This window comes from Kryptolebias marmoratus, linkage group LG2 (genome assembly GCF_001649575.2).
Source record: "Kryptolebias marmoratus isolate JLee-2015 linkage group LG2, ASM164957v2, whole genome shotgun sequence".
Lineage (NCBI taxonomy): Eukaryota > Metazoa > Chordata > Actinopteri > Cyprinodontiformes > Rivulidae > Kryptolebias > Kryptolebias marmoratus.
This window is the reverse complement of record NC_051431.1, coordinates 9168434-9193537: the sequence shown is the minus strand read 5'-3', so window position 1 is coordinate 9193537 and position 25104 is coordinate 9168434. Positions and strand designations below refer to the sequence as shown.

Genomic DNA, 25104 nt, shown 5'->3' with positions numbered 1-25104 from the left:
CCCCTCTAAGCTAAGTTTGCTCTCTCTGACCTCCTGTGTATGACCTCTGCCTTATCATCGACTAGTCTCTGGGTGTTGCGTTTGGGATCTCCTCGTGGAGATCTTCATTGCTTCTACTGAAGCCTGTTCCAGTGGTTTCCTGCATCACCCTGTCCTCAGACCCTCTGTCCCTCTGCTCCACCCGTCCACGGCTCTACAGTGCTGTGTTTGATGTCCTCTCCCGGAGCAGAAACCAGTTTCTGAAAAGTAAAGTTTTTCCCTTTTGTACACTCCTGTGTGTGGTTGATTTTCCGGGTCCCCTCTGAGTGTCCTTACACTATTCCTTACAATATAATGATTGGTGAAAGTGGGCCTGGCATGTAATTGACACACTTAAAAAATTACTATTTTGTCCTACAGAGCTAACATTTGCTGGATATGCTCTTTGATTTATATAATTTTTTTCCTATACCCAAATCTTTGATCTTCTGTAACTTAATTATAGGTTTTTGGTGGGGAAGTTCTGTAAACAACTAAATGCTAGTAAGTTAGCATCACGTTTTCCAATCACTATGAAACTTGGCACTGATGTTTTCCAGGTGGTCTTGTTCAATACTTTTGATTTTTGTTTGAATAAGGTGAATTGTTTCCATTATGTATTTTTTTTATTTTAATGCAATGCACCCAGAAGCAGGCAGAGGCAAACAAGCAGAGACAATGGTGAGACAAATTCTACAGTTTTTAGAAGAGAGTGAATGCCTGGAAAAACTAGTCACTCAGTGTTATGAGGGAACTGTAGTCATGGGCTCCGGTTCTAAAGGATTTTAAGCCCAAAAGTGTACAGGGTCCACTGCTGTTCCTGCATCATGTTGGCAAGCCTACAGTCCAGTTTACAATGTGGTGGAAAATGTTCCAGAAATACATGCTTGGACACGAGAGGCCTGAGAAAAGGCAACGTGCCATTTTACTATAATGCTTAAGGTCAGAAGGATAGTCTTTTCTACACATTACCAGATCAAGGTACCACGTTTGATGAAGCCATAGTTGCACTGGAAAAACACATATCTAGGCATGTCACAAAAAACGTCACTACTTCAGATGTGGATCAGATAAATACCTGGCAAATGATAAAAACTGTCCTGCTGCTAACTGTCATAAATGCATGAAAAAGGGACGTTTTGCTAAAGTATGCAAATTTATGAGTGGGTGTAGCGAGAGTAGTGATTGTTCTTGAGTTAGCAATACTGCTGATGGCTGTAGCATTTTATACAATCACCAAGTGACCATTGAAGCACCACAAGGAAACTCCCAGGTCCTAGAGTTAAATGTAGACACTGGCACTTCTGTGTCTATTTTACCAGAAACTGTCCACAAATAAGATTTTGAACAATGCCCACTGACAGAACCCAAATTTTACATAGTCGTAATAGCAAAAGGTGATCTACCTGTCACTGGCTGCCTATAAGCTAAAGCAAAAGTAGCAAATCAAAACAACAAGTTCCAGCTTTATTCTATATAGTGAAGACTGGATCATCACTACTGGGCCTGGATCTGATCAAAGCACTGCAGATTAATGTCATTGGTGGAAAAGTGACTTTCACTAAAGAGGATGATGAAAAAGAACACATGCATGGTGAATAATGTTGATTCTGCTTCAGACCACCATCTTGGTATGTCCACAAGGTTCAAGTAAACAACAAAGTGCAACCTATACGCCAAAAACTGAGACATCTACCAATCAGCATACGTAAAGAGGTTTCAGCAGAGCACAAGTGCTTACTCTAAGCAGGCATCACTGAACCAGTGGATGCATCTGAATGGGTGAGTCCTCCAGTGGTAGCACGAATATGAAAAGAAGACTTGAAGCTTTGTGTTAATCTCTGTGAACCTAATAAAATTGTGATAATGGACTGTCACCCTTCGCCTCGTATGGAGGATTTGTTCACAAAACTGGCTGGTGCCACACATTTTAGCCACATTTTTCTTGTGGGTCATGAACTGGCTAGAGTCATCACTGATATTCAGAGAAAACCGTCCCATCGTTCCCAAGTCTCTGCGAGAAAAGGTTGTTCTATACAGGTCACGTTTTAAACACTTAAACAAATTCAGACCACATTGTTATGATCAAAGTTTACTTCAGTCTTGTATAATAGCTTCTAAAGTACAGTTTTTGGTTATTTTACTGCAGCATCTTTGAGAAATTAATTTCTTAGTTGATAACAAGGTTAATTTATAAGGCTGCTTCACTATGAATAGAGGCACCTCCAGGGCTCACCTTACAGTACAAATCTTTATACAGTGACTGCTTAAATATTCACCCCCTTTAAAAAGAAATGGCTTAATTCAATTCAGAGAAAAGTTTATTCAAAAGTGCAAATCAGGGGATAAATGCAAAAGGATTTCCAAGGCCCTAACCATCCCCAAGAGTTCAGTTAAGTCCACAATCAAAAAATGGAAAGAATAATAATAATAATCTGCCAAGAGCAGGTCGACCTCAAAAACGTATATATATATATATATATATATATATATATATATATATATATATATATATATATATATATATATATATATATATATATATATATGTGAATTAATAACAATATAAATGTGCATCAGATCGGCAGAGTTTAATCCTTCAGAGAGTTTTTATGTTCTGAGGCGAGACACTGAGTTGGGGGGCGTGGCCAACAGCAGCTTATTTGCATAATAGTGACATAGCCCTAAAACCACTCATTATGAAATGAGCTAAAACAGGCAGAACTGATCAGGTGAAATCTGAATATCTGAGGATGATTTTGTGTATTAAATGTAATGAACATGTTCTGTACAGCCCACAGACCTATCCTAACCTGTTCAAGGAAGCAGAATAGGTCCCTTTTAAGTAAATACAGGCCAATGAAAAATCTGAAGTAAAATATAAATAATTCTGCACAGAAATCAAAAATCTCTACTTTAATTATGAAATTGGCTTTGCAGTGTTTTTATTATGAAGGCGAGCTCTATGACGTTTACATCAGCAGCTTCCTGTCTGTGAGCAAGCTGTTAGCATCATGTCAGCATACAGTAAATATACAAAGCCTAATACAGAATTTTAAGGTTTGAACTCCTAAGTGTTTATTTACTGAAGTCAGCTGCAAAGCAGTGAACTCAGTTTGTGAAAAACACAATGTTGTTTGTAACGGTTGAATGAAACACAGAGAAATACAGATCAAAGTGTAAAGAAACCAGGCCATTCAACCAAGAATTACATCCAGGGATTAGTCCAGACTAGTTTTGTGAGCTGTCTTCTTTGATGGGGAGTTTATCAAAGTGTTCGGAGGACTCTGCTGTGGTAATGTGCCCTAAGAAACAAAAAAGGACAACTTCCTACACATGATACAGACCCTTCTCTGTGACATCACCTGCAGCTGTCCTTCATTTCTCCCTCAAGTATGAAAGATGACTTCATTGCACTTGTTTAAACACAAGAAAAACAGATTTCTTTTACTGGAAAAAAGAAATACAAAATGTGCAGTTTTGACTTGTTTATTTAATGGTTGTGTTTAAAACACTGCAAAACATGCATACAAAAAATGTATACCCTTGAAATTCTCTACATGACTGGTTCCGATTTTTATTGTCTAGTTACAATGTCTACTTATAGCTAATGAAAATCATAATATTAATTCTAAAATTTATATTTGGCAGAGCTGAGTTTAACCTGCAACAGTCCTAGTTCTGTGGCCCATAGAAAAACACCTGGTGTAAATCAAATCATAAAAAGGCTGCAGATTGTGTTCAATTGTCCTACATGATCAACTCAAGAAGAAAAAGATTGTTTAGCAAACATGTTTTGCTTTCCAAATGAAAGCTCCTTTAATTATTGTGTGAAGTAATAACTTCTCAGACCATTTTATTAACTTTTTGCACCAAACTAATCACTCAGAATCACTCGCTTTGTGGGAGTAGGTGGGGGTGTTCTTTAACCGACCCACCTCTACAGTTTCAGAACCACAATGATCAAAGTATGAAGTGAGACGCAGAATTAGGAGCAGATAAAGTGTGATCTGTGTGTGTTCAGAGTAAAAGAGAACAACCAACAACAAAATGAATCTCACTGAAGACCATTCTTTCCCTGGTGGAATGAACTGTCAGCTAAATAAAAATACAAAGCAGATAAAATACTGAGTCATACCTCCATGTGGTTTAAAACTATTATCCTGCTGGCTGGTATCTACAAATATTTATGTATTTATTTTTTAACAATCAAACAGAAATATCGAGAAAGTGGCTTCATGTTACTTTTGCTCAAACAAAAGGACTACTTTATGATTGACGGTCAAGAACCCATCAAGGCTACTTCAACAAATACTTAAAGTAGCCAAAAGAAGAGAAACTTATCCTGTGATATAAAATACATCATGAGTTATACTCAATTATAAAAGCTACATGTTCTTTGAAACAGGAGTTACCAGAGAGAAGTTTTTCCAATCTAGTGGATTGTGATGTATAAAGAATATTGTGCTGAGCAGAAGCTCTCACCTGAGCAGGTTGGGGGCCCAGACGATGGCCAGGTTCTTACTATGCATGTTGGTGACATAACTGAATGCTGCCAGGCGGGACAGGTGTCTCATCAGGAACTCCAGGGTCCTAGGAGAGAAAAAAAATCATTTACCAACACTTAACTAACTCCATCTAGTGATGTTCCAAGATGTTCAACCCTTTGACTTTTGTTGTAGAACCAGTGATGTTCAGCTTAATGACTCTGACAAAAAGGCTGCTTCAGGTGTGGGAAAAGGTCAGTTACTGGTTTCAAAGAATATCACTGTGTTAAAAGGTCATAGTGACAAAACCATTCATTTTTTAGATTAGACGGTTCAGATGTCTTTTAATAAGATACCAGAGACAAAGCTTTTATATTTTTTGTTTCCACCTTCCGGTCACTTGTGCAGTCTTAAAAATGAAAACAAAATCTGTGCGTCCCTTCCTGACTGCTTGTGCAGGTGTGTTTCTTAGCAGTGGGCTTACACACTACAGGGCTGGGTGTCTAAGGTATTGTGTCAGGTGGAATTTTCCAGCCAGCTGCTTGGACACAAGCAAAACTTTAAAACTTTAACATTTTTTTAGAGCATTCTGATTATCTGTTGAATACATGTGCTTGCTTTGCCTTGGGCACAACAAAATAAACTTTTACTCTTAAGAAGATTCTCAGTCTGAGTCTGGATTTTATGTTTTCCACAACAGTACATGTTGTTTAGTGAAAAGCTCCGTCAGTCATGGCTTGTCTACAAGAGTAGCAACATCCATCTCTATTTTCAAGGTAATGCTGTTTTGAAACAAACTCTCAGTGTTACAGAATGGCAAAGAATAGCCACAATTACTTGAACTATAAATAAACATTAATAAACAACCTGTTGACTCTGGTGTTTTAGCTGGAACTATATTTAAAATTTAAATTTATTTTGACTAAGTGTGATAAAATAAAAAAAATGGCCTTGATCCTAAATATCATCATAAATAAAATGTTATAAATAAAAACGTTGATCACAAATTGTTTAAAAATCTGTTCTGAGTTATCTAAAAGCTGACAAATTTAAAACAGAGTGACTGTCAACATGCTCATTATGTTTTATCAGTCTCCTTATTATTACTATCATATGAAACCACTATTTTAAAGCACTTAAAAACAGCAACAAGGCCAATCAAAGTGCTGGACAATAAAACAAACAAGCACAAGACATGGGATAAAATTCAAAAATCTACAGAGCTAAAATTAGGAACCATTAAAACAATAAAAGCACCCAGGAATCATCTTGTGACCAGCATGGGCCAACATTCTGCCTGAATGGCCTGTCAACATGCAAAAATCAGATATTTTTCCAGTCAGCGAACACATCCCAGACAAACCTCTACCTCCCGCAGCACCTCTCTGCACTGCTCCTGAGGAAGGTTTTTACTGCCTGGAGAAAACATGAAGTTGGATACATGGACTGTGTTTAGGGCATTTAAAAAATAAAAATAAAATCAGAAGAAGAAGCTGTTCATCATGTGAGCTGCAGCTCAGCTGACAGAAGAGTGGACTGCAGCTCTGATTGCTCCTTTGACTTTTCCACATCTGTCCTGAAGCACAGGATCAGGATGTTAGACGCTTTTTGAGTTGGGAACACTTCAGCTGAGGCCGCTGTTACTGTTAGCAATGCTAACTATGCTAATGATGCTAAAAGAAGATTCTAGTTAAAATGTCAGCACAGTGATAATTTAGTTTTAGTTTTACCAAAACAAAAACAATATTTTTTACTGTCGATCTGCTGTTGTCCAGCTGACATGTCCTCTGCTCTTAATGCTTAATTATTGATCAGCAGCCGAGGAATGATTTGGTAATCTAATTTAAATTGTTTAAATTGTTTTCAAATATTACTTTGGACAAAGCTGCTAATTATTTTAATAGAGATCTTGTAGGCGAAACATTTGTGATGGGGTGCAGCTGTAAGCACAAAAAATAAAAATATTAAAGAAGCTACAACCTGACTTTTAAATCAAGTATACTGTAAATATTTTTCTGTTAGGTTTTATTTTTATTTGAAGAAATTCTCTGTCTAATAATCTGGAGGAGATTATTTATATTTGTCCAGTGACAGTTCAGTAATCTGGTGATTTTTTTCACAAATAATCCTTTTTTTTTTTACCTTAAACATTTTATTGTGAACAAACATTAGTAAATAAATCTATCTGATAAAACACTGAGGCTGACAGCACCAGCTTCAGATTGTCCAGAGAAATTCTAACATTAAATGATTTTTTTTATACCACAGACATTTCAGACTCTAAACAGCTTCACTAAATACCAACAGCCTGGTTACAGCCAGAAGATAAAATTTAACTTCTCTGATTAATAAAAGTGTATTGTGTTCTTGCTTTTTAATTTTAATGGCTACCACCTTACCTCATCTTCCCTTTGCAGGTAAAACTCACATTTACATTAGTATTATTCTATAACATGATCATTAACATTGTGTTGAGCAGCAGAGTGAAAGCTTTCTGTCACTCAGCAGTTTAATCATCTTTAATATTGGACACTTTAAAGCTCTAAACCCCAGAGACTAAACTGCAGCAGGATCAAACTGATACAACAGAACAGATATGTTTTTATTAAATCAGAAACTCTAAACATATATTTTGTACTGAACTTTTTAACCACCTCGGTGACCTCAGCACCGGAGATTGGAGAGTCCGACCCAAAGCTCCCAGGCTCCGCCTCCTCAATGGAAGACGTGCCAGTAGTATTGAGGAGGTCTTCGAAGTATTCGGCCCACCGACCCACAAAGTCCAGAGTCGAGGTCAGAATCACACCACCCTCACTATAAACAGTGTTGGTGCTGCACTGCTTTTCCCTCCTGAGACGCCGTATGGTGGACCAGAATCGCCTCGAAGCCGTACGGAAGTCTTTTTCCATGGCCTCTCCAAACTCCTCCCATGCCCGAGTTTTTGCCTCAGCGACCATCTGAGCCGCATGCCGCTTGGACTGCCGGTACCTGTCAGCTGCTTCTGGAGTCCCACAGGCCAAGAATGCCCGATAGGACTCCTTCTTCAGCCTGACAGCATCCCTCACTGCCTTCAGCTGTTACATATAGGCTTTTTTTTAGACAGCCACATCACCTGAAAAAAATTAGGAATTTACCTTTATTGCCTTTGTATAACTTAAGAATCCATATTCACTCCCAGAATTGTGAAAATGTTTTTCTCATCAAGGGCAAGGGAGGAAAGGTCTCAATGCAGGGGTTCTTTTGTTGGTGCAACTGGGTGTAAACAATATGACTTCTGTCTTCTTCTCATTGAAATTCAGAAAATTTAATGCAATCAAACTCCTCATGTCAACCAGGCAGTCAAGGAGAGGCTGGACAGAGCATGGCCCAGTGTGCTTCAGAGGGAAGAATACTTCACAATCATCTGCATAAAAATAATCTGTCTACAAAAAATAACACCTATAAATTAAAAAGATGAGGTCCACGAGTAAAACCTTGTGGTACCCCCCACTGGAGAGTCGCAAAGATGGAAACAAAATCTCTGATGTCAAAATCAAAACCATTTATCATTGAAGCAGGATGTGAAATTGGACCACTGGAATACTGACCCTGTGATGCCTATAAATTTCTGATCCTCAGGTCTTGAGATGAGGATCTTATGGTCTCTGGTGCATATCAATACATTAAAATAAAAACTACAAATAGGCCTGTTGCGATAAACAATTAATCGCACAATAAATTAAAATGAGGTTGATAATTTTCATTTATCTGCGATATTGTTTCTTTATGTCTCTCTGTCTTTCTCCTGAAGACACTGGAGGACAAAAAGCTCAGCTCCGGTGCTCTTCACTGACCCCTCCCTTTTTCGTTTCCTGAGTGTAAGGGGGCGTGGCCTATCGCGTCAGGTAGCCAGCTGAGGCACACCGTCTTGTATCTCTGCAGCGTTAACCCCCGTGAGGAGTTAGCAAGATAAAGAAACGCTGTTTGATACTGGGGTAAAAAACGAAATGGAACCAAAATGGAACTGGTTTGAAGCTGGAAGTAACAGCAGCGGTGTGGGAGCACTTCAGATTCAAACCCAATGACCGAGGGGAACCTCTGAACCTTTGAGAGCCGGTATGTTGTCGTGTGCTTTTGTTAGTTTGCTCTTTTTGTTCATAAAACTGGCAGTTTTGTCCATCTTCTCGATATAAACTAATGATTATTACTTTTTGAAGGGCAGTTTAGGTTAGAGACTTAATAATATGTACTGTTTTGGTTGAATGTAGGCTTAATTTCCATTTATTTATTTATATGTATTTAGTTTTTTTTCAAGTGCATTTTTTGTTAATGGAGGCTGAGAATCCATTTTATTTTTGTTTTTGGTTGTTTTGTTTATTTTGTGTTCCAGTTCCAGTGTTAAATGTTCTTTTGAAAGTAAAGTTTATTAATCTTTGAGAGGATGTACTTGTACTTTTATGTTATTATCATTACATTAGTTTAAAACGGCCTCCAAACGATATAATCATTTATCACAATAATTTCATCCATCAAAATTTGTTATCTTGACAGGCCTAACTACAAATACATATTTTATTTACTATCATTACACAATACATATAAAGTAATCATTATTAAAGATTATATGATATTCTTTAGGCAGCAAAATTAATATTAAGTGCATTTTTGCAAATAAGCAAATAAGTTATGTTTTGCAGTGTACATTTGTGTTTTAATTCTGTAATATCGTGACTATCGGATTTTTGCTCAAAGTTATCCATCCATCCATTCTCTTCCACTTATCCGGGGTCGGGTCATGGGGGTAGCAGCCTAAACAGGGAGATCCAGACTTCCCTCTCCTCAGCCACTTGGGCCAGCTCTTCTGGGGGAATCCCAAGGCGATCCCAGGCCAGCTGAGAAACATAGTCCCTCCAGCGTGTCCTGGGTCTTCCTCTGGGCCTCCTCCCGGTGGGACGTGCCCAGAACACNGAGGGGTTAGGGTCTTTTGGCCCAGGGCTAGGGTTAGCGTCTACTCACGATTTAGGTAGATAGGGTCTTTTGGCCCAGGTCTAGGGTTTGGGTGTCCTTAGGGTTTGAGGGGTTATGGTTCTTCTGCCCAGGGCTAGGGTTAGGGTCTCCCCAGGGTTTGAGGGGTTATTGCCTTTTGGCCCAGGGCTAGGGTTAGGGTCTCCTCAGGGTTTGAGGGGTTAGGTCCTTTTGGCCCAGGGCTAGGGTTAGGGTCTCATCAGGGTTTAAGGGTTTATGGTCTTTTGGCCCAGGGCTAGGGTTAGGGTCTTCTCACGGTTTAGGAGGATAGGGTCTTTTGTCCCAGGGCTAGGGTTAGGGTCTCATCAGGGTTTAAGGGTTTAGGGTCTTTTGGCCCAGGGCTAGGGTTAGGGCCTCCTCGGGGTTTGAGGGGTTAGGACCTTTTGGCGTAGGGCTTGGGTTAGGGTCTCCTCACGATTTAGGGGGATAGGGTCTTTTGGCCCAGGGCTATGGTTAGGTTTTCCTCTGGGTTTGATTGGTTAAGGCCTTTTGGCTCAGAACTAGGGTCAGGGTCTCAGGGTTTAATCTGTCTCTATCCTCCATGAGAAGTCTGAAAGTTAGCTCTAAGTTTTGTGGTCGCATGACGAAAATGGCGTTTTTTTGTTCTTGTGGCAGCTTCGTCCGCCGCTCTTTGACATGAGACCCGGGGCGAATTGTTTTTCCCAGGGGTTTGTGCCCAGTGTTGTGTGATTGGTCAGAAGTTGTTCACGAGGAAAAGCCGGTGAGCTTTAATGGCTGCTGCTCCACTGAGAAGCAGCTTTTAGAAAATCAGCAGATCTTAGAAACCCGTGAGCTTAAAAAGAGACGCAGACGAGTCGTCGTGGCTGGGGCTGTCTCTCAGTCGGTTTAATTAACACGTCCCGAAGCAACAATCTGTACAAGGACAGGAGAGCTGAGGAGCCGGCGTGAAGAAACCTGTTTTAACGCAGCAGGAGGCGGGAGGAGGAGCTTCCCAGGAGTTCTGATCCGAGCGCCTCGTGGACGATGAAAGGTGTGAAGGAGACCGAACGGCTTGCAAACCATGAGACCAAGAACTGACTTCCTGACGTCTACCGGAGCATGACGGCGCCTTAAGAGACCAGTGAGAAAAAACTCAAGCCTTCAGTCGGCGCAGAGGTTTAAGATGAGTTTCTTCCAGGACTTCATTCCTTCATATCACATGATATTAAATCATGCTTCGTATTATCCTTCTACGACACACCTTACGTGCTCAACAGAAAGGAAACAAGGTTTTTATACCAAAATAAACCAATTCTTTCCATAAAAATGATGAATAAATCTTCTCTTCACATAAACATATGTCCTGTTATGGTCAAACAAGAAGTCAGCCATGTTGGATGTGTTTATGTGGTCATTTAAAGCCATGACTGTAAAAAGTTATCCCCTCAGCAGTCAGTGTTTGTTATGAATGTTCTGCTCTGATCCTTTGTGAGGTACGTGAAAAGCTACCTGGTCCCTGACAAAGCTAACCTCGGAAAAAGGAAGACGTCGGTCAAGAAGAAGACGTTAAACCCGAAGTTCAACGAAATCCTGAGAGTAAGAGCGCGGACATGTTTTTTTCCCCCCACGCTGGGCTTCACGCCGAGCGGAAGCATCACCTGTCTGTGTTTCCACAGTACCGAGTTCGGATGGAGTACCTCAGGACCCAGACGCTGGTCCTTTCCGTCTGGCATCACGACACCTTCGGCAGGAACAGCTTCCTGGGCGAGGTGGACATGGATCTGTCCAAGTGGGACTCGGACCACACCCAGATGAACCGCTTGGCTCTGAGAGCGAAGGTAAAAACGCGGACGCAAAGGGCCCGCCGTCCGATCCGCGTTTGAACGGTGAGCGAGCTGGCGTTGGGGTCGAGGCTGAGAACGCTCCTTGTGTTGCAGACCGTTCCGTTCATCGCGCCGCTAAACGCCGGCAGAGGAGAGATGAGGCTGGCCGTCCGCTTCCTGCCGCAGGTCACCCACAGCGAAGGTTTGCCTCCTGCCTGCTTTTTAGATCTGTTGTTTGTGGAAACTAAAGAAGACATTGAATAAAAATACAGTTCAGGCAAATTAAATGTCTTTTTTCATCCAGTTTGACCAAAAATAACAAAATAATACGATAATTGATGCAATAAAGAAACACCTGCTGGTAATCTGACTTCACTTTGAGGGTTCGGAGTCCATTTTGAACCAAGTTAAAGTTTAATCCCAGCTGCCTGCCTACTGACAAAACGTAGTGAAAAATCGGCCCAATACAGAGACTGTTCTCGGGTAACATAACGGACCCGTGTTCAAGGTCAAGTTCTACTTCGGTTTGGAGAAATAAAGTTTAATTCTGATCGGATTGATGAGCTAACGGCTAGTCTGAGCCGGGAGGTGGCGGGGCTCTGCGTCTTAAACCAAACGTAAGAATCTCAAATCGGTTCATCCAAACGCTACTTTATAAACCTTTGCGTTGCCCTGAATTTTGCATTACAATTTATTTTACTTTGAATTTTATGGTTGTTAGCGAATATTAGCGGCAGCAGCTAGCTGTAGCACTTTGTGCAGGACGTGTTTCCCTTGGAACCCCACGATCTACAGCTGATGTCTTCCTAAAAAGGTCCTAATTTCACTGTAAGCCATAATTTTCTGCCATTTGCTGGTTTTTATAATCGCAGTTTGTTTTTTTTACATTTTGTTCGTTTGTTAAAAGGTTTAAGGAAAGACGTTTCCAGCACCGGAGAGATTCACGTTTGGGTGAAAGAGTGTAAGAACCTGCCTTTGATCCGAGCCACCATCGACCCTTATGTGAAGTGGTGAGTCAGCACGTCCCCGGTCTCCAGCCGGGGGACGGGTTTCACCTCCTCTGTTCAGCCGTTGATCTGTCCTCACCTCCTCTGCAGCTTCGTGCTCCCGGACACCAGCAGGAAGAGTCGCCAGAAGACGCGCGTCCTTCGGAGGACCGCAGACCCGGTGTTTAACCACACCATGGTGTACGATGGGATCAGCGAGCCAGACCTGGCGGACGTCTGCGTGGAGCTCACCGTCTGGGACCGGGACAGGCTGGCGAGCAGCCTGCTGGGGGGCCTGAGGCTTGGAGCCGGAACAGGTACACGGGTCACAGGACTCGGCTGCGGCGCGACTCGGGCTGATTTACAGACACGAAAAAACAAAACACACGAGGGAAACCAGGTTTTCCTGTTTTCCTGCCTGCAGGGCGGAGCTACGGCGCTCTGGTGGACTGGATGGACTCGGGTCCGTACGAGGCGGCCCTGTGGGACCGAATGATCGCCTCCCCGAACCAGTGGGTGGAGGACGTGCTGCCGCTCCGGATGCTCCTTTCTGCCAGGACAGCTTTCAGATGACCGAACGGCTCCACGTTCAAAACAAACAAACAAAAAAAAAACTAAATTTATTTAAAATATCGCTGCGAACTCATCGGTGAAGTTTGAGTTTTAGAAGTTGAATAAAAAACACACAAAAAAAGATACAGACTTCAGTAAAATCAACATTTAGACGTGCTGAAAACCAAAATGGCTTCCAAAACTCCATTAAATGCTGTTACAGCAGGAGTTCAGTCTTAAAAGAATCGGGATCAAGAATCGTCAGGAACCGGAGACGAAGCCCAACCCTTCGTCTGAACGGGTTTTCTGTCGTTTTCGGGATTTTTAGGATTCAGGCTGGAAGAGGCAGCATCTTTACCAGAAATGAAACATGGTTTTTATTATAACAACTACAATCCTTCTTTTCTGTCTTAGTTAAAGCAGTTATTTTTCTCATGAAAGCCACAAATCTGTTGTTTCTGCTGTTTTTTGTGTCATTCAGGTGAATTTAACTTTTAAAGATTTTGACTAAAAACTCCCTTTTTTAAATTATTAGCTGCTCTTAAATGTTGGTTTATAAACATGTTCTCCCTAAGGAAGAACTTCAGTCATCCTTGGGTTTCCGTAAATTTTTTATTTGGTTATGCTTCATCTTTCTAGTTTTTAGGATTAAAATTCTTATAAATCTTATTTCCCTTTGCATCTGTGTAAGGTACAACACACCGCACCAACAGAAGTACTGTAGTAACACGTTACATAAGCAGTCGTACCACCCAATTAATGTTGAAAACGGACATTTATCTGTGACCCAAACTGGTGATATGTATTTTATTTGCTCGTTGTAAAGAATAAAAATCTGTTCAAACTGGATCAAGTTCTCATTTTCTGTACAGAAAGAGACAATATGAACTGGAAAAAGAACATCCACCTTCTTTCGAGATGTCACCTGATCTGTTAGCCCTCTGAGTGTGTGTTGGGGATGACTCTCAGTTACTACCACGCCAAATTTGAGCTCATTATCTGTAAGACTGATCCCGTTGCAGCCATCTCCAGTTGGGTTGACTCCAAAGGTTAAAGCTGACGATGGACGTCCGCTGAAGAATTTCTGAGTTTCTTTAAAATTTGCTGGTTCATGAGATATTTTACTAACAGACAGACAAGCACAGAAGCAACTGTTGCCCTGAAATGATTACAACTAAAAACTGAACACAATGAGCTGCTAAATGTAGGTTTCTTGAGGCCGTCACAGAAGTTGGCGGTCGACTCTCATCCATCCCGTCAGTTTTTCCGCCTCATGTAGAAGAAGTAAGCGGCCAGGCTGGCGATGGAAACGGTGAGGATGCAGATGCAGACGATGATGGCGACTATGGGGCGGCTGTAGGTGAGCTGAGTTGACACTGTTGGCGGAGAAGGACGATAACGTGATCATTTTTCGCTCATCAACCAACCGTCCGTTCAAAGGTTTTACCCCCAGATCAGTGATTCCCAACCTTTTGGAGGTGGGGGGCGGAGTTTAATGGCACAAAATAGCAAAATAAACTGGAATTAAAGGTCCAGGCAAGCGTTTAATCCCATCAGACACCGCTGTTTCTTTAAGAGCGGCATTGAATCCCAATTGGGGGGTATGTAGCATCAAGGAACCCCCTCCCTTTATGACCTCTGACCTCTGACTTACAGTCAGCTGCTCTGTGTGGAAAGTTCATTCTCTCTTTATTAAAGTGCAGCACGTTAAACAAATTAATCATTTAGAAAAAAAACAAAAAAAACTTTTTGTATCCAACAGGGGTGGCTGTGGATCAGTGGTTAGAGCAGTCGTCCTCCAATGAGAGAGTCGGAGGTTTGATTCCACCAGTCTGCCATATATTGAAGTGTCCCTGGGCAAAACACTGAACCCCTCACTGCATCTGATGTGCCCCATCGATGTTTGAAGCACTGATTAGACTTTATAGGATGAATTATTCAGGTTACCTTTATAGCGATGTAGCAGAGTCCTGTATGGATGTATGGATAGGTCAATGAGGGGTCAGATGAAGCGCTTTGAGTGGCCTGGTTGGCTAGAAAGGTGCTATTTAAGTACCGTCCACTTTTACTGTTAACTTAGACTCTTTACAATGAGATGATTTAATCATCATGTTCAAATGACTACAGAGTTAGAATTAAAGGCCTTATAATCCTTAAAGGAATGTTAAAGTAGCTTGAAGACCTGTTAGCTCTCAGTGTATGAGATGGAGACAATTCTCAGCTTCTACCACACTGAATCTTAGCTCAGTGTCTGTAAAATGTAAAGTAAGTGAGTTCTTTCTGTGTTTGCTAATGTTGATTATCTGAAGCGACGGCTGGGAAAAGTAAATCAGTTGTATTTATATGTTGACAGGAATTTAATCCCTGGTATTCCGATGTTTACACGTCGTTTCAACAATAATCATGAGTGGACATACTGTAGTGCAGTGGTGTCCAATCTTGGTCCTGGAGGGCCACCATCCTTCATGTTTTAGGTGTTTCTCAGTTTTGACACGTCTGATTTGATTGACTGAGTGATGAACAGGCTTCTGCAATGCTTGAAAACCCTCTGAAGAGCAGGGGAACATCTAAAACCTGCAGGATGGAGGCCCTCCAGGACCCCAGGGATGGACACCGCTGCTTGTGACATGCTTCAAATAATTATTCAAGGTCCTTCTTGGCTTTCGGGTACAATTCCCATTTTATTCCCGTCTTTGGAGACATGAATTCTGTGTGCAGCAGTGGCCAGAGTCTACAGCTGTTATAGAAAAAAATGCAAGGAGGGTGGCAAGTGGTAAAACTTGAGCACTCAGCACCTAAACACAACGAGATGCCCCACTTCTTCCTCCGTACTGTACGGCTCAGCCTATATTATATCTGACGGGCCCCCCCTTGATTAAGCCAAACGAGAGTTTAAACTCAGCTGTATCCAAGAGAAAATAGTCAAAAATAATCCAGGAGAACAGCTGCTGGACCCGAACTGACCAAACCTACAGTTTCAGGTCTGATCGGGGAAGTCTTTGACTCGATAACAATTCACTGAAACTGGCTGAACCAGACGTCCTAACATCTCACAGGACAGAGGACTGAACGCTCGAGACACATCTTCACTGAAAAAACACATCTCTGGGATGTATTCCGAACGAATGATGAGCGTTCACGGGTGTCGGGGAAAAGGAGCCCTAAGGAAACAAAGGTTGGGAACCACAGCTCCAGACCAACATCAGATAAAAGTGATTATTACCTTGTGACAACGAAGAATTTTGAGATGCAACTAAAAGAAAAAAATAAGATAATGTTAAAGAAAATGAACACAGTTTGCTTAATCTGAAACATGCTTGGACAATAAGAGTTTTGTTAGTGTTTAATCCAACATTTGTGCTATTTTTTTGATAACCTGATGTGTGTTTGACGTGTTTTTTTCTTATTATTTGCTGTCTGATGACTCACTGTTGGTGTCCTTGACGAGTATTTGACCCGAGGTGATTGTGGCGCTGGGGGACTTGTTATCGGCTTCCCTCTTTCTTCTTACATTACAGACCTTTGGACAAGAGACGGAAAATACAAACCAGGGGTCACCGACAACATCTGCTCAGGGGCCAGAATTTCTCAGAGGCAGACTCCGCCAGGGGCTAGGCTTTTTATGTAGAAACAATTAAAAAATTAAATAATAACAAAATGTTTGTGAAGCCTTATTTTTATATCCAATTTAAGGCATCACTAAAGTTGCAAAGGGAATATTTCCGGTAAATTTCTGGAAACTTTCCGTGGGAAATTTGAGCGGGGGAATTTTGGAATTATTCATTATTATTTGGAACCTTTTTATAGGAATTTATGGGCATTAACTGGGATGTGGAGGTAATCTAAAACAAACAAACATATCCAAACAAAAATATAAGCATTTTGTTTTGTCATAGGTAGGTAGGTACATTTATTTATATAGGAAGATCATGTCATTTACGGAAGTAAAAAAATTTAATGATCGTTAATTCCCATGAAAGGTTTTCCAGCTTTGAACATTCAAAAAACTTTGCAACCCTGGCTGTCACACACAGATGAGATTTGCCGCCCTCTGAAATTCGTATTAGCTAAAGAAAAAAAAGGTATTTTATTTATAAAATAAAAAGCTTTTTTGTTTTTCTTGATCACTGTGCAGGATTATTAAATGAGGAGGAAGTTTAAGAAAATACGCACAAACAGAAGTTGACTAAAAGTGTTAAAAATGTAAAAAAAAGAACATTTGAAACATTAAAGTTGCTATTAGTTTGGGTTTGACAGTAAGGCCTAAATTCAAGCACAATAAGCAGCAACATGGTGTATTATTAAAATATAAAATTAATCTTTTTTTCTCTTAATTACCATTAAAAGGAGAACCAGCGCAACATTTACAGCCTTAAGAGTTAAGAAGGTTGATGTTCTGCGTCAGATTAGGTTCTTTATCAGTAAAACGGATCTAATCTCAGCTGGATTCAATGTATTCCAAATAAATTACAACATTTATTAGATCTGCTTATTGTTACTGATGTTTTGGGGTTGCTTTAAAAGAAACAAAACATGTCAAATATCTTTAATTTCCTGTGTCTTTCCCTCTGGTCACACTGTTTTTACCCTACGCTCGGTTGTGTTTGGGTGTTGCCACCACCCGGCCCGAGGGACGCCGTCTGATGAGCACCGATAAAAGACCGTCGGAACGGGTTTCACTGGGCGGGTTCTGTGAGTCTGAGCTCCTAGAATATGTGAAAAGCAAATACACACAGAAAGCTGTCTGATCTGAAAATAGACACTAAAGCAGGAGCTTCAGAAGTAGCTGGAGAAAATCGCCGTATAAAACCAATCAGCCGTGTTTTTGTTGGCTACTTTTCCTCGATCGACCAAAACTACTTTGTAAAGGTTCCTAGCAGAGTCCCTGTGTGATCCCCAATCTGCATAATTCTGCAAAATGTAATTTTATTCACAATAAATGTTGATTTTCTTCCTCCCCACGTTTGTTTTAGACAGTTGTTATCAATCCATGACAGCAGCCATCTTCAAGGAAGCAGGCGTGGTTCTTGTAACACCATCACTGATTGGACAATAGTTCTCATTTATCTGCCGAGGCTTCTGATTGGTCGATGTTAGGGGCGTGACACCGCGTCGTTATGACAGATACCACAGTTGAGTTTTGTTGCATTGCGTGTTAAATAAAAGTTTGTTTTCTTAGTAGTTCTTCGGACGTCTGGCGTACGTCTCCTCTCAGCTGAGTGTATTCTACCAACCAAAAAGAACACAATCTATATCAAATCTCCAGTCAATATGTTTTTAGATGGTTCCTTGTCTTGGCTAAATGAATTCTCCATCTCATTTTCTGAAAACTCTCCCCAGTCCTTTCAAAAAGCCCAAAATTCTCACAAATTGAACTCAAAAACTGTTGATGTTGGACTCTTCAAACAGCCTCCCAGCCTTGTTCCAAATGCCAGGAAAATGCATTTCTGATATCCTAAAATTCAAATTTCGAGGTCCATAGACTCCCCTTGGACGATCAGTGGAGGGTCAGCCCCCTGCTTTTTCTAAATAGCCTTCTACTCCTGAAATGTTTGAGCTCCCTGCTAAAAATATACTCTGTAATTTGGATAGATGATATCTGATAATGATATCCCTCGGGGATTGCTGCACCCCTACTTCCAATGGCTTTGTCTACCATAAAATCTACGAACAGCGTTGGCGGCCTGAACGTGGAGCAAGTCAACTTTACTCACAGGCTTTAAGGATGCACACGTGGCCGTCTCACAGAGTCTGGTGGTGCAGTGCAGGTAGAAAGTGGAAACTGTCAGATTTTTGTGCTCCATAAACTGGAAGGCCTCAAAGTGGAAATGTGCCGACTGGGACACTCCGTTCACGTCAACGACAGTCTGTGGGTCATGGTCACACCTTGGGTGCAACAAGAGATGGGCGGATAGGTATTTTTTATACAAAGAAGAGTACAAAGAGATCCTTTGCATGAATAAAAGGTGTAAAAATGTGTTGTTTTGTTGTGGTTTCATGTCTGTAACTCACCCAACAAAGAGGTCATAGTAGGTGCTTTGAACAGGTAATGGACTTGTTGTGGCAAAACATCTGTCCAGCAGAACGTGGAACCTTTCAGGAACAGATAACCAGGGTTTTATTAATCCTTTTCATGTTTTGTGCTGATATGACTGGTCTTGTGTCGATACTTGAAGTATTATTACTTTTCTGGCAGATTTGTAGCTTTAACTTCTACATAAACCTTGGTCTTAAGGTTGAGTCCTGTTGGTGGAATTATTAACGTCTGTTGATACTGGGCATCCTGTTTTACAGGAAAGGAAAATACTCAATCAAGTTGCTAAAANCCAACGGAGCCAACTCACCACCAGGTAGTGGTCAGTTGACAGCTCCGCCCCGATCTTCACCCGAGTGTCCAAAACATGCGGCCGCAGATCGATCATTGAACTGCGACCTAGGGTGTCCTGGTGCCAAGAGCACATATGGTAATGGTATGATAGCTCAAAGTTATCATACCATTAAAATCCCATACAGGCCCATGCATATTATGAGCACCACTGTTTTAGTTCCTTTAAAATGATTCAAACTTGTATTTGTGTCCACAGAAACAAAACAAAGGCTCAGGTGGAATGTGATAAATGATTCATTTAGGTTTGAACTTGATGACCCCCCCTCCTTACCTGTAATGTGGTGGAGGAAGCTGCTGGATGACATCGTGGATTTTTATGAGTCGCTCCTCGTCTGTTGCTGCTGATACAGCTTCCTTCACAGAGAGAGAAAAAACCCAGGAAAGGGAAATAAACATGAAACTCATGACATCATTTGTTCATATAAAACACTGAGGGACATCAGCCTGCAGCCCCCCCTGCTGCCATAGCAACCAGAAAACATTTACTTTACCCTGAGGCATGGTTCTGTTGGGTTTGGAGAAGATTTCTATTTCCAGTCCCAGACACTGCGGTTTATTACATTTGTAATGACAGGGTGGGTCAAATCCAAGTATAATTATTTAAAGACTTTTTGGCTTTTAAAAAAGAATTTTTCAAAATTCAGGGCAATTTCATTCCTTTTATATTTACATGCAATTTTAAACTAAGGCCTGTTTTTTATTTATTCAAACTAAGTGAGTTAAGAGTTTTAAACTTAGGTGGAACAACACCTGAAACAGGGACAAATATGTTAAAGGTGATGTACACCAGTTTGTCATTCCTGTGTTTTCTCTTCCTTTACTTGTATTCAATTTATTTACTATTATTTATTTTTAAAAATCATGGCCTATTTTTGAATGCACGGCTTGCAAAACTATTCTAGGCTGTGCACATTATTTTGTTGCCCCCCTCCACCCACATCGTACCCACCTTGGCCTCACCTCAGATTTGGACCAATTATTATTTATCATCAGTTGGGGTTTTAGACCTGGACGTGTTTTCTGTCAGAGGACAGCTCCTGTCCAAGTGTCAAAATAAAGCTCTAGCTCCATTGAGACATGTAGGAGATACTTATTATAAACATCAGGTGGGTTTGAGATGTCCTCAAGAATTTATTGTAATCCATAGGGGGGTCCAGAAGAAGTGGGAACCACTGTATTACCACATAGAAACTAATGCATGACAAGCAATGTTCACTCTGGGTTTTACTTACAGAGAACTTCTCGTAGAGCTGGTAGGTGAGCAGGGGGTTGGGCAGCTCTCTGAAGTAAAGCTTACACAATGAGCCAACACAGTGGATATCCTGGATGTAAACGTCTTTGGTCAGGTCAGGAATCTGCTCCGAGTCAAACTCATGCCTGATGGAGAAGACAGAAAGAGTCAACAATCTGATTTCTACAAAAATAAAAACATAAAAAATCAGTTATTAATCTATAGATGAAACAAATATGCACGGACAAGAAACAGAAAATACAAGTACTATCTCCATTAAAATATTGTTTTCTGTTCCAACTTAAACCATGTGCACCTGTAAGAATAGTTTGTTTTTTATACCAAATAACAAAAACAATCTAATCAGTTTGTACCTTTCACATGCCCAGCAGAAAAAAAAAATAAACACCTGTTTTACAAACAGTAACCCCCCACCCCCCATCCCAAACAAAACAAACAAACAAAAACATCCACAGTTACACACTTTTACCTAGAGATGGATGGGTTTATTAAAGAACCCGTCTCTGTTCAGGGTGTACAGTATGTGTACCATTCAGTTCACCTGACTTTGTTAAGGATGTGTGTGTGTCTTAATTAGGGACGTGTGTGTACCATTTGGTTCACCTGTTTTAGTTCAGGACATCTGTCTCTGTTTGGGGTTTACCTGTCTATGTCAGTGTCAAGGTGAGCATCTCTGACTTGTCTCCACCTGATAAGTGTCTCCAACCCATCTAAAAAAAACTAGAGCTATATTCTGATATCTGCATGGAGTTCTTTCACAAAAAAAACATCCCTGGAAAATGTCCAAGTTTGGAAACCAAGCTGATAAAAATAAAAATAATAAAAAAAGCTGGTGTAAATTTGTCTACCTTCATTTCTAACGTGTACTTTAAATCATAAACGGCTGCCAAGATGGAAACAAAGTGGGCCAAGGTAGAAAGAAAACTGATTCTGTTCAGATTTGACAGTGACTAACTGTTTATGTTTTGAGCAAAAATTTAAGGCAACCAATTTTAAATCTTTTTTTTTCCACAAAAACAAAAAGCATGTTGAAACTAGAAGCCCTCTGAGAGCTCAAACCTCCACCAAGGCCACGTCATGATTAAAAAATAGTGCGATCTGTATCACAATCTGGCTCACTACCAAAATATAATCCATTGCATTTTCTGAAAATGTAATCTAAATCTGTTAGTTAGTTTTTATATGATCTTTCTAATAGACAGACAAACAGACAAAAACATCACTTCCTTGGTGGAGGCAACAAGAGTCACAGAGAAGAAGAGACAAGTTGTGACTTTGACCCCATAAACATGGAAATCAACAGTGATCACCCTTGACCCATGAGGTGTTCAGCTGTGGAGTTTAATATTCCTATGTTATACAGTTGACCTTTGACCTTGAACTTTTACCAGATCTTGTTCCTTGTACCATGTTTGACTCTTACTGCAAATTTGATGAAAATCCATGCATAACTTTTTCAGTAATTTTGTACACAGACAGACGTTACCAAAACCAACCTCTTTAGCGGATGTAATAAGTGATGTTTCCTTGTTTACTGTAAAAAAAAATCCCACCCAGCTTTAACTGAAGACTCTCACAATAATGTACCAAATGCCAAACTGCCTTTTTTTTTCTTTTTTTTTTCTGCTTCTGGTGGAAGGCGGACGTGTTTCTTTTTTCTCTGTCTCCTCGTGCCCCCCCCCCGCCTTTCCTTTTTTGAAGCCTCTTTTTACATATTTTCCAAAAAATTAAGGAATATGGATCTGATCAGCTGGTTTCTCAACGCAATTGATACAATTTCCTCGACTGGGTGAAGGAGAGTCCNAAAAGCACGTAAATGGAAACAGTGGGATTTCTGAAATGGAATTATCTGAATGTAGCAGCGTTACCAACACAAACCTGGAGCTCTGTTAGTATCACTAAAAATGCATGCATCTGGAGTCTGAGCATCAGCCTGCAGAAACAAACCAAGCAGGCAGCCAAGGATGACCAGCAGCATTGTTGTCAGTGTTGACCTGTAAAAAAGAAGCAAACATTGGAGTCCTAAGGATGCACCAGTTCCACTCACAGAAAAACCCACTTCAAATCCAAACTTTTTCTTTTTTACAGGTTCAAGACAATAGTTCAATCTTGTCCAAAAAAGGGAAAAGCCTGAAAAAGCAAATCATACATTCATGCTTCAACCGGGTCTCCGACAGGATTTTTGTTCCATTTTTATTTCTCGACATGAAGCTACTGCTACAAACTCAGCTACAGCTTTGTGCCTAAATGTACATCAAATATCTTCCTGTAATTTAAATAATATAATAAAAAGATTAAAACTATAGATCTTGAAGGCATTATTGTAAAAGTAGAAACAAACTGAAGCGCCAGGCTGGAAATAAGTGCTTCGGTACTCACCTGTATGTCTTCATTTGAAGTTCTGCTCTGGTTTCTCAGAAAGCTCCTTTTATACCGCTGTCCCCCTCATGGGCGTGAGCGACAACACAATGGAGGCGACCTGAACTGAGCTTTGACTTTTCTTCTTTGTACGGAACTCATTGAAACGCTTCCTGGTTACCTCCCTCTGGAGGGTTGTCCAGGCCCATCCCTGTTGGAGAACATCTTGGGGCAAATCCAGAACTCGCTGGAGGGACTTTATATCCCTCCTGGCTGTGGGAACGTCTCAAGATGTCCCAGGAGGAGCTGGAGAGGGACGTCCTGGTCCTCCTCCTGAACCTATTGTCTTTGCAGTTTGTCCACAGATGAGCAGAAGAAACGGGACAGCTGCTCAGCGTAGCCCTCACACTGACAGCTGAGCTCGTCTAAACACTCGAATGGTTTGTACACTTGGTATTTTACTATCAACAACCTTTGCGGACCTCATACTGAGTAACAGCTCATTTATTGGACCATCCAACAGTTACGGCTTCAGTCAGATATGATTAATTTGATTTTTGTAGCTGTAAAATGGCTTCAAAGTGGACCAACAGATCCATGGATAAGTACTTGAGGAATATGTTACAGGTTTTCTTGGAGCATCAACAGGTTTGTTCATCGCAAAACCACCCAGACAAAAAAAAATAACCTGAAGACTTCGAGACAAAGTTGTAGCTTTTCATATTTATTCTATTCTTCAGCAGAGTAAAGACAGTGTAGTTCGTTCAAAGTGACAAAAGAACACAGCAGAAATAATTCCTTTACATGCATATATTCTACATACATATTTGATATGTACACATTAGATCAGCAAATTACCATTTTACACCAACGTGTGCGATCTGATCTAAATCGGTCTGTTCAGATGTAACAAAGATGCTGTAAGTTTTCAAAAAAGAATAAAACTCCTTTTTTAAAGTTGTTCTCAGCAGAGCCAATTTAGAGGAACCACATTTCTGATTACAAAAGACGCCACCTCTTTTTAAATACTTCAATATAAGCCGAATAAAATGATTACAACTAAAACAGTGATTACAGTAAACAGTTAAATGTACATGCACCGAGCCCTCATCTCCTCATTAACCGACTATGTGATTTATATGGATATATATATTTACGTGCATGCCAAATTTGATGACTATCTAGAGTAAGTTGCTCATGCTTTGCAGATGATGAAGAGTTAGAGACGAGAAAAGAGCTCCAGTTTAATCTGGCGATGTTTATCCCTTGAGTTGTTTTCTTTGTCTTGCGTGGAAAACAAAGGCGGCACCAAGGCGGCGGTGGGAACGGTCAGGATGCACAGGACGATGGCGGCTGTCGGACGGCTGCGGAGGGTCTCAGAAGACGCTGTCGGTGGAGCAGAAACGACGAGGAGCGTTAGGATGCCAAACAAGATGGTATTAAATGAATTTCTTTGGATGATCAAAAACTGAGCGGATACCAAGAAAGCAGTCCATTTAGGATGATCCCCCAGACCAGCGTCAGATATAGATGATTATTAACTTGAGAAGCTGAGGAGCTCGCAGAAGAATCTTAAAAAACAACAGAATGTTCAGAATTTAACACAGTTTGCGTAATATATAAAAAAAGATTGTAAATTTGCAGCACTTCTCTCAGTATCACGCACCAGCATTGTCATTGACATAGAAAGCAGGAGAGGTGACTGTGGCTGTGGGTAAATCATCGTTCTGGGCTTCCCTCTTTCTTCTTTTAGAACAGACCTATGGACAACAAATAAAAAAGGAGACCTCAATTTATTCTACGAACAGCGTTGGCGGCCTGAACGTGGAGCAAGTCAACTTTACTCACAGGCTTTAAGGATGCACACGTGGCCGTCTCACAGAGTCTGGTAGTGCAGTGCAGGTAGAAAGTGGAAACTGTCTGATTTTTGTGCTCCACAAACCGGAAGGCCTCAAAGTGGAAACGTGCCGACTGGGACACTCCGTTCACGTCGACGACAGTCTGTGGGTCATGGTCACACCTTGGGTGCAACAAGAGACGGGCGGAGATTTATATTAGGAGGGGTAAAAAGTGTAAAAATGGGTTGTCTCGTTGTGGTTTCATGTCTGTAACTCACCCAACAAAGAGGTCATAGTAGGTGCTTTGAACAGGTAATGGACTTGTTGTGGCAAAACATCTGTCCAGCAGAACATGGAACCTTTCAGGAACAGATAACCAGGGTTTTATTAATCCTTTTCATGTTTTGTGCTGATATGACTGGTCTTGTGTCAATACTTGAAGTATTATTACTTTTCTG

The 25104-nt window shown here is 40.8% G+C and overlaps 2 protein-coding genes across 5 annotated transcripts in view; one reads left to right on the top strand and one right to left on the bottom strand.

The window, feature by feature from the left end:
• LOC108248434 (synaptotagmin-like protein 2) overlaps positions 1-13659 on the top strand; it is a 281347-nt gene extending 267688 nt beyond the window's left edge. For 2 of the 4 annotated variants that reach the window (XM_037974476.1, XM_037974474.1), the window contains exons 14-19: positions 10943-11045; positions 11126-11287; positions 11387-11474; positions 12180-12282; positions 12370-12575; positions 12683-13659. In XM_037974476.1, coding sequence (XP_037830404.1) covers positions 10943-11045; positions 11126-11287; positions 11387-11474; positions 12180-12282; positions 12370-12575; positions 12683-12831 — 811 coding nt within the window. In that variant the 3' untranslated portion in view covers positions 12832-13659. Of the gene's footprint in view, positions 1-10438; positions 11046-11125; positions 11288-11386; positions 11475-12179; positions 12283-12369; positions 12576-12682 lie in introns of those variants that run through there. The other 2 variants (XM_037974481.1, XM_037974479.1) reach the window with 2 other exon arrangements.
• LOC119617833 (zona pellucida-like domain-containing protein 1) overlaps positions 13604-25104 on the bottom strand; it is a gene marked incomplete in the record, with an annotated part of 15230 nt that continues 3729 nt past the window's right edge. The window contains 12 exon segments of the mRNA XM_037980537.1: positions 13604-14186; positions 16034-16063; positions 16240-16330; positions 18525-18696; positions 18823-18903; positions 18996-19116; positions 19690-19744; positions 20431-20575; positions 24289-24379; positions 24475-24568; positions 24657-24828; positions 24925-25005. Coding sequence (XP_037836465.1) covers positions 14068-14186; positions 16034-16063; positions 16240-16330; positions 18525-18696; positions 18823-18903; positions 18996-19116; positions 19690-19744; positions 20431-20575; positions 24289-24379; positions 24475-24568; positions 24657-24828; positions 24925-25005 — 1252 coding nt within the window.